General features: G+C 45.0%; 1 protein-coding gene across 2 annotated transcripts in view; it reads right to left on the reverse strand.

Annotated features, from left to right (window-relative positions):
• The window catches only part of LOC138245736 (LON peptidase N-terminal domain and RING finger protein 1-like), a 110461-nt gene extending 100535 nt beyond the window's left edge, over nucleotides 1-9926 (reverse strand). The window contains exon 1 of one of the 2 annotated variants that reach the window (XM_069199602.1): nucleotides 8603-9926. In XM_069199602.1, coding sequence (XP_069055703.1) covers nucleotides 8603-8906 — 304 coding nt within the window. In that variant the 5' untranslated portion in view covers nucleotides 8907-9926. The remainder of the gene's footprint in view (nucleotides 1-8602) is intronic. The other variant, XM_069199603.1, reaches the window with a different exon arrangement.
• Between the last annotated feature and the right edge of the window lie 249 nt (nucleotides 9927-10175).

A 10175-nucleotide genomic window follows, 5' to 3' on the forward strand; every position in this document is an offset into this window, starting at 1 on the left:
AGCACGCTATGGCAGTGGTCCTTAACTTTTTTTAGGATATGCCATCTAATCACTACTGGAACTCGGGGAACCCCACTGAATTATTTTTGGAATAACGGAATGCCCTTTCTTTGAGTCATTAATGGAAACCGGGGACCCAGGTCGAAGCATTTTCAATGATTTGAACCTCAAAGCAAAACACACAAAAAACAGAAACAGGCATTCATTAAACAAAAGCCCACATTCTGAAATACTGTATTTAATTCCACAAACAAATATAAAACAAATATTTAAAAGAAAAAAAAAAAAAAAGAATTTTTTTTTTTTTTTTGGGTAAGACTGGAGCTTTTCTAAATTCAATATAGGCCACCCATTGTCCAAACTACATTCTACTTGAAGCACCTGCTCTGCTTTCACAGATCAATTTGAATAGACTAACTTACATTTCAGTTTCCAATTTCAAATTCCTTCACATTAACAGAACGTTTTAAAAATTTCAATTTTACATTTTGCGCTTTTATTTTGAAACACTTTATTCATCTGTTAATATTATTTATTTTCTAAGCAATGGCGGCCCCCCTGAGTACGCTTTGTGGACCCCCAGCAGTCCCCGGACTTCAGGTTAAGGACTGCTGCACTATGGAATACATACAGGGCTTAGGCGTAAGGTGGAAGTGGCACACTTTGAGATGGTGCCCTGGGGATACACCACACCCAACTGACTCAGTTCTTCAAAAGCTGCTATGCGAAGTGCTCAGTGCTGAAGGACTCCTAGGAAATCACAGAAGACCTGTCTGTAACTGCAGCGTGGTCACTGGTTCTCTATGATAAATAGCAAGATTTCCCTCTTTTGAGAGGAAATAGCTTTGCCATTTTTGCTATGTATCAAAGTGCATTGTGCTTTTCAGGATGGTCGGTACCAAGATCCCGAGACTGGACTGTTCAAGTTTTCTTTGAAGCAGATATTTCGTAGGGCTACATAGTGAAATTCAAGGTTCAAGTTGAATACTGGCAACAATTTATTCAAATGAGATAAATTGAAGGAAATGTAATCTGTCCATGCCTTTATATTTCTGGAATGATAGGTTTAGGCATTTTCAGTATTCTGGTCCTGTGTTGTGTAGGGCTTTGTATGTGTGTGTAGGAGAAGTTGGAATGGACTGCGCTTGTGGATGGGAAGCCAGTGAAGCTTCCAGAAGTACGGTATGATGTAGGTGAGGCACGGGAGGTCAAATATTAGCAGTGCAGAGGTTTTGTGTATGGTCTGGAGTCTGTGTAGGAGTAGTTTGGAGATTCTGGCATGGAGAGTGTTACTGTAGTTCAGCCTGCTGGAGATGAGTGCTTGCGTGATGGTCCGACTAGTGCTCTGAGGCAATCATTTGAAGATTTTGCGCAGGATGTGGAAGTAGGAGGTGCACGCTGCATTGACCTGAGCCATCATGTTGAGCTTGTCATCGAGGATGATCCCTAGATTTCTTACATGATCTGTGGGTGTTGGTCGTATCGCTGACAGTCACCAGGTGGAGTCCCATGCAGAGATCTTGTTGCCAAAGACCGGTGCTTCCGTCTTGTCAGAGCTGATTCACAACCAGCCTGCCACCATGGTCATGCAGTTGGCGAGGTTGGTTCTGGTGGAGGTTATTTTGTCCGTCAGGAAGAGGATGAGTTGGGTGTCATCGGCACAGGAAATGACGGTGATGTCCTGTGATTGGATGATGTTGGATAGCAGGGTCATGTATATGTTGAGAAGGGTGGGGCTGAGGGAGGATGCCTATGGGACTCCGCATATCAATTTCTTGGTCACAGATGTGAAGGGTGGCACCCCGACCCTTTGGGTTCTTCTTGCGAGGAAAGAAAAGATCCATTTGAGAGCGGATCCTTGTATGCCAATCTTGTGGAGTCTTCTTATGAGGGTGTTATAGAAGATAGTGTCAGAGGCTGCAGAGAGAATGAGCAGGATGAGGGCTGCTGTTTCTCCTCAGTCCAGGATGATTTGAATGTCAAGTGGCAGAGATGAGAGCCGTTTCATTGCTGTGGCTCTTTCTTAATCCTGACTGAGTGTTGTCTAGCAGATGGTGAAGTTCTAGGTGGGTTGCGAGTTGCTTGTTGATGGCCATTTCAATCACTCTGGCTGGGTAGGGAAGCAGGGAGATGGGTCAGAAGTTGCTCAGAACATTATGGGTCATCAGTGGGCTTCTTGAGGATGGCTTTGATTCCTGCAAGTTTCCATTCATCCTGGAAAGAGGCAGACGTGATTGAGGTGTTAATGATGGGAGTCAGGATGCTGCTGATTGGTGATGTTTCCAGGTTGTAGATGTGGTGTGGGCATGGGTCTGTTGGGGCCCCTGAGTGGATGGTCCGCAAGACTGCTGCTGTGTCTTTTCTGGTGAGGGCTGTCCATTCAGTCAGATGGCCATCTTGTTTGGTGGTCGGTAGGTTAGCAGCGAGTTCTCTGGGGATGGGTTGGTGTGCAAAGTTGCTGTAGATGTCTGCCATTTTGTTGTAGAAGAAACTGGAAAGGCTGTTGTAGAGTTGCTGGGATGCAACAATGTTCTTGACAGCGGTTGAGGGCATGGATAAATCCTTGACAATCATGATCTCCTTGCAGCTGTTGGAGCTTTCTTCAATGTGGTCCAGTGTCTCTTATTGGTGGGTTATTACACCTGAGTGCAACCTTGAAGGAAGTTCTGTTGGTTTTGTCATGCCTACCTCTCCATTTCCTTTCTAGCTGTTTAGTGTTGTTTGGTGTCTCAGAGGTCTTCTGTGTACCAGCTGGCCTGCCTGTGTCATCTACTATGGTTGTTGAGTTTGATGGATGCGAGGGAGTCCTGGATACAGTTGTTGATGTCCTTGTCATGGTTGTCTGTGGGGCTAGGTTGATCTGTGCTGAAGGCGCTGAGCCAGTCGGCTTCTATGATTTTGCCCCAGCTTGGAAAGCTGAATCTGATGGGGGTGTTAACTTGAGGTGTGTTGATTTGGAAATGGATAATGAAGTGGCTGGTCCAGATGAGCAGTGTGGAGGAATTGTATTTGATACTGTCGCTTGTGGTGAAGATGGGGTCCAGTGTGTGTGTCCTGCAGTGTGTGTTGTTTCTGGGATGAGGTGGGTGATTCAGATGTTGCTCAAGCTTTCAAAGAATGATGTGGAGCAGGGTCATTTCGGTCTTCCAGGTGAAAACAGATTGCTGAGGTGAACATAGGCTCTAGAGTCGATGGTAAGCGAAGCAACCACGAAGAAATGAGAAATACATTTTCAAAGAACGTTACGTTTTGACATTAGGAAATTATCCCCAACCTGAATATTGTATTTAAATTCCCCCTGCCCAATCACACCCCCGAGCCCTACGCCCTGGACAGTGTTTCACTGCTCCAAACTACATGGGCACTATTTAAACACATTTCCACTGTAGCTTCATTTTAGCTTGTTACATGCTATGATCCTTCTCTTCAGCGATGTATATATTTTTAAGCAGTTCACGCAAAAGCCATTTCATATACCTTCCCCTAACTATCTGAAGGCCCTCCATGCCAACTACTGGGTGTCTTCAATCCTCACTCTTTTGTCAAGTTGTGCAGCACTGGCTGTAATGCACAGTATAAATAATGCTCTGGCAGAGATATGTGCAGCTCTAGTCTTCCCTGCCTTATTTTGTAAAAATGTGTGCACAATGCTTTCTTATCAGTTCATTTCCATAGTTGTGCATCAGTAAATTGTCTGCATGACTGTGACGCAGTCTTGATTTTTGGTTAAACTCTGCTAGGTTAACATACATCATCACTATTCAGCATGCAGATAATGCTTCTGCTGTGATCCGTTACTAGGATCTGTATCAGGATGAACTTGATATATGCTTAAGGCAAATCCCTTTAGAGCCAGTCGGGCCAGTTGCCTCCTTGACCACAAAACATAGGCTTAGATAAGGTGCTTATAAGAGAATACGTATGAATTGCAGGACAGAAAAAAAACCTGAAAGTGTGCCTTGGGTGACAACAATTGACATACAGCTCTAGTGCCTCGCCTTCTCTTTTGTACAAAACACTTCTGCAAAATTCAGGACAGATGCAGCACTTTCCTTCTGTCGTCTTCACACAGGGTCTTCAATGCCTTCAGTGCTATGGCTGGGTATCTTGCTCTAGTTGTCTACAATGTGGATGGCCTAAACACATACATTTTGAGGGAAGGTATCCCACTATACGCCACTCCACTGAACACACTCTACGCAGTTCCACTGTATGCCACTACACTGTACCTCACTCCACACCACTCCACCTACTGTACACTCTCACTCTATGCTACTTCAGTCTAAGCCACTCCATTGTACACCATTCCACTGTGTCACACCACACTGTACGCAACATCACTGTACACCATTCTAAGCTATTTCACTCTACACCACTCCATTGTATGCAGCTCCAGTGTACCGCACAACACTGTATGCCACTCTATGGTATTCCACTAATACTCTACGACAGTACATTCTATGCTACTCCACTTTACGCTAGTACACTCTACCCCATCCACACCAATCTTCACCACTCCACTATACACTATTCCATTGTCGCAACTCCAATCTATGCCATTCCACTCAATCTCACTGTAAGCTATTCCACTTTACGCCACTCTACTGTACACCACTCCACTTCATCCCCTTTACGCAACTACACTCTATGCCACTAAACTCTGCGCTATTTGACTGTATGCCACTCCACCCACTTCACTCTTCGGTAGTTGACTGTATACTATTCCACTGTACACTATTCCAGACTATGCCACTCCAGTCTAGTCCAGTTCACTCTACGTTATTTCAGTGTAAGCTACTCTACTGTACTGTACACTATTCCACTGTATGCTACTACACTCTACACCACTCTCCTGTATGCCACTTCACTATATGCTATTCCACTGTATGTCACAATAATCTAAGTGACTCCATTGCACCAGTTTTGGTCCCATAATACTTGCTTTCCTTTGAAATTCTAGATGCTTGCCCCTGTTTTTTTTTTTTTTTTTTCCTTTGGGATGTGTTATGTATGATTTATTTCCACTTAATGTGTTGGTTTCTTTTTTTATTAGGATGGATTACATCTACTTGTACCATTTCAACTTTATTGTGCTGTTGCTTAGTCAGCCTTAAGAAAGGCCCAGGCCTGTGCGCCACAAAGGGGCGAAATACATATTGGCTATCTTTTTCACTTCACAATTCACAATCTGGAGTTTGTTCTAACTAAAAGTAATAAATACTATGCTGCACACTAAATAGGGCGTTGTAATTTTTCACACATTGGATTTGGAAAATAATTAAATAGTTTGCCAATCATCTTTGTCTCCTATCTCTTTATAGCCACGCAAAGCTATTCTACACCACTACACTTTATGCAAATCCACACAATTACACTTTAGCCCCTCCACCACTCCACGACGCGTGACTTTATCATTTCTAATTTTTGTTTAGTTTATATTTGTTTTTTATAGAAAGAATAAAGTTATAATACTTTGAAGGTGGTTCATAAATTATATAATTAAGATATAACTATAACTTGAGAATTCCTAATATTTGTGCAGCTTAAGTTTTGTTTCTATATAAAGAATAAATAAAAATGTTCCCAACTGTAACCAAGCTTTAACCTTTGTTATTTTTCATTGAATATTTACAATATGAGAACAATACCATTTCAGGCTTCGAGTGCTGCATTAATTATGCAAAAAAGGGAAGAAAGGAACTCTAGGTCATTCCCAAGTTTAGGTGGAGATCAGCTACTATAAAGACTACCCCACAACACCACTGCCTTTCTGGATATCCTCACCTTAAATGTCTACTTTCTAGCAACGTTTTTAGGAATAGGATTTGCACAAGAAAGTGTCAAAGTCTTTTTGCCATTTTTACAGCTAAGTTTTAATGAAGGTATTTTCTAGTGCCTTCCCTGCAGCGCTGCAAAAAAATAATATACATAAAAAATGTTTTAGAATCAAAAGGCTTTGGCTAACGTCAGATACAAAAATGCGCAGAAGCTGCACACATGTCACACTAAATAATGAAATTTACAGTTCTACTGAAAACTGGCCTTATTGCACCAATTTAAGAACATGTTGATATTTGTCAAATATTTAAAAATAAAATGTTTATTCAATTATTATGTAACGTAAGGTCTGGTGAAAGACACACTATCCTGGTTGTGTTCTCCAGGGGAAGAGGGAGAGAGTCTTGGCACGCTGCTACAACCTCTTACATAAGACAATGTAAGTTATGGAGTGCAGCTTGGGTAACACCCACATTGGCAAAGCGAGTTTTAGAGACGTCCTGGGTTTAAGATACTCTGCCATCCCAGAATGCACAGCTTCGTCACACACACTGTAACCCTGTCAGGGAACCAGGCGATGGGTGTCGTACTCAGAAAAAGCTCTCGCCCTGGAAACTGCTAAAAGCAACAGTCTAAATTAGAGAGAGGGCCAATGTACAATTAAAAGGCATGTCTTGCTCTAGGAAAAATCCAATACAGTAGTAATAATAAATATTGCGAGAACACATCACTGGCCATACCGCCCTGTACCGCTGCAGCGCTTGGCTACTTCCAGTGACTACAGAAAAGCACTAAAATTAAAACAATGGCCAAGCCAATTGATCTTGCCTATGCCAGAGTTATTGGCTTTGTCAATGTGTTTTATCCATGTTGTACACCAGTGTGGTTGTTGTTCAGCATGGCTAAATGTTAGTGGAAAATAGCAAAGCAACCCAAAGTGGTGTGCCGTAGACTGGAGTGGCAAAGAGCGGAGCAGAGTCACGGAGAATGAAGTACAGTGGCTAAGGGTGGAGAAGTGTGACGAAGAGTGGAGTGTCATGGAGTACAGTGGAAGGGTGGGTGTAGAGTGGAGAGGCGCAGAGTGGAAGGACACACAGTGGAATAAAGTGTCTGAGTGTCGTGGAGTGGAGCAGCTTAAAGCGGAGCAGCAAGGATCAGAGTGGTCTAGAGTGAAGTGGTGTGAAGCGCAGTGGTGTATAGTGGGATAGAGAGGAGTAGAGTGCTGTAGAAACACTTCTGCAAAATTCAGACATCTTTTTGTACAATTCTGGAGTGGAGCAGACTGGGCGTGGAGCGTCAGAGTGGAGTGATGTAGAGTGTAGTGGCTTAGCGTGGACGAAAATGGCATGGCGTGTTGCAGAGCGGAGTAGAGTGCAGTGGAGTGTTCTAGAGAGGAGTGGCACAGGGTGGAGTAGAGTGGTCTAGAGTGAAGTGGCATACAGTGGAGTGTTGTAGAGTGCTAGAGTAGAGTACCATAGAGTCAAGTAGTGTAGGGTGGAGCAGAATAGTGTGGAGTATGCATGGTGTTGTAGCGCACTGCCATTACAGACAATACATTTTCAATTGACGTAACCATTACATTTGCAAATAAAGTTTTACTGATAAAACTAACAATAAGGTGTGAAAATACCATCACGTAGTGTACTGATTTTGATTGTATTAAAATATTTGCTTCCACCACACTTCCGAATTACAAAAATAAAAAAAAATAAAGAAGGTTCTTTATTTGTGCTTTCCCAATTCTGATATATTCTGAAATATTTGCACAGTTTATTTACAGACATTCAAATTTTGTGTGTTACAGAAAAAAACCTTTTCTTTCTTAGTACCCGGCAAGATTGACACATAATTCCTATCACTTTGAAGTCAGAGAAAGAAAAGTAAACACCAAGCTCCCTTCAAAAACAGAGCCCAACATTAACCTGTGTCTCTGACCGCACAGCACATGGGACAAAAACAAAATGTAAAGGCCTACTTACAGAAAGCAAGGAATCGTGGAAGAATGCATGGAGTGATGGTGAATAAGCTTTGCTCCAAGGGAGGGACGAATACATGCTGGACACCATACAACAAATACAAGCGAACAGAAAGCCAGAAAATGTGAGTTATAAACCACAAGGCCAATGGGATGCAACGCTCGGAATCCTTTTCCGTGGAAGCTTTCAGAATGCCCATAAAAGTATTTTAGCAACCAGACAGCTGCTCTGTCTGGTAAGTTTCGACCTAAAAACGAGTATGAAGTGGAAAGAATACAGGGTCCCTAGCTTTGACTGTAGATGTTCTTCAGTTAAAGGAGACAGCATGCCTACAGAAGATGGGTGATTCAACGCATAAATGACATGCTTCATTAATAGAGTGAATTTGTGCATATGCTAAACTAAGCATTAATCAAAGAATGCATGCATCAACAGTATAGATGCATAACGAAATTTGAGCCCCTTTCCTCTGCAATGTACCTGGAAGGGATCCCTCCCTCCTGGACTCAGTCAGGGGGCGTACACAGTCTACTGTGCTGAGGGGGCCGTTTGGACATACCCCACACCAAAGCCCCTCCCCGGCGTCCTTGGTTACGCCACTGTAACAATGAGTATGTAAAAGAAGGTTGATGGCAGGACCAGTGTATCCATCAATTTTAAATTTTACATAAATGAATGCTTATATAATTAATCGCATGAATACACAAATGAATAACTCAGGTAACATACGAATCAAACAATGGCTGCACATAGGTCTGCGGGCAGTCAGCTTCAAGCGCTTCAACTTCGTTGAAGGTAAAGCGCATTGGAAAATTGAGAGACAGCTCCCACTCTGCCCACCACCTTACCCATCTCCAAGGCTCTCTGTGCCGCTCTCAGCGCCTCGGTGTAGTCCCGATTCTTGAGCAGTTCGCGCAGGTCGGCCTTCAACCGCGCTGCCTTGAAGCCGGCATCAAGGCACTTGTCGAGCAGGCCACCCAGCAACACGTTACACCTCACGCTGCCCCGATGGCGCAGCCGCTGCCGGCAGCACGGACAGCGAGAGAGCCCTTCGGAGCCCGCCAGGCACATTTTGCAAAAGGTGTGCCCGCAGGACACAGTCATTGGGTCCCAGATGGCGCCACGGCATGAGGGGCAGCGGAATAGATCCATGGCAAGTCGTGCCCCAAACGCAAGGACCGTCACAAGGGACGCAACTGTCTCAGTGGCATCGGAGCTCACTATCAGTCGAGGCACAAGAGGACGAGGCACTGCGCCACCTAACGCAGGGCACGGCTGTCCTAGGGAGGCATCGGAGGTCTACTTCTGTGTCAACGTGTCCCCCTAGGGCTGGGGCCTTTCACTAACTCTATAAAAGGAAGCTCAGTCTGGTGGGCGCGCTATACACGACTTCGTTTTCACTCACTCACTCATGCATCCTACCCCCAACTTTGCTTTCAGTTTCTTAAAGACGTGAGCCTTCCCTCTCGATGCCGACAGGAGAGAACAAAGGGACAGCTGGAGGCATCTGCCCAGCCGGCTCCAGGCCCTTCCAAACCGCCCTTACACACCCGTGACAGTCTAAATGGCCCAAGCTGGATACCTTGTCTCCTCCAGTCGCTCACAGGGAAGGGCACATCAGAGACCCCAGGGACCAACAAGGGGAATATTCTAAGAAGGTGGCATTCCTTTCTGAGGTTGCCTCGCGAGAGAAAGGCAGGGAGTGTGCGGGAGGTAAATTTACAAATCAGTCGCCACCATGGTAAAGGTAGGAAGCCTGGCGTGGGGCAGGGGTTGACGGGGTAGGGGGCACCGGTTCCAGAGAGCTGGTCGGCTAGGCATTCTGTCACTACCCTATTTCCTTCTATTCTCGGTCCTCTTCTCCCGTCCCTCCAATAGCCTTCCACCGACCCTCCTACCTGCTGACACAGACCCCAGCGCCCCCGGGAAGCTATCGAGTGGGGCTCCCGTTTGGTTGGGGGAATGAGTCTGGTGCCTGGATGGCCGCTTGGACCCCCGGTGTCAAGCTCCGGTATGACCCTCCTGCGCCATTCGTTGGACCGGACTTCACTCTCTCTCACACCAGTGTCCAGCACCCACTGTCCACTGCCCCAGCTAAAGCCAGACACAGGTGCTCAGACCCCTCGTTGGGGTGCTTCGCATACACCATTACATAAACTGCACCCATGTGATGCTGAGGGACGGACTCCCATTGGCAGGAGCCGAAGCCCCGCCCCCTCCTGTTGTGAAACAAGACACTACATACAGTCCATGGTTTCATAAGCGGTAGCGAGGGGTCATATAGCCCCCCTCCCTTTCTTAGGTAACCTGGCAGAGTTTATGTCAGTTCTTAGTTCGTTATGATGTTATACCTCAAGGATAGAAAGGGAGTGCAGTGCGCATCGTCCCCTTTGGTAAACAAACACATAACACTGCCGGCAG

Source organism: Pleurodeles waltl, chromosome 7, assembly GCF_031143425.1.
Source record: "Pleurodeles waltl isolate 20211129_DDA chromosome 7, aPleWal1.hap1.20221129, whole genome shotgun sequence".
Lineage (NCBI taxonomy): Eukaryota > Metazoa > Chordata > Amphibia > Caudata > Salamandridae > Pleurodeles > Pleurodeles waltl.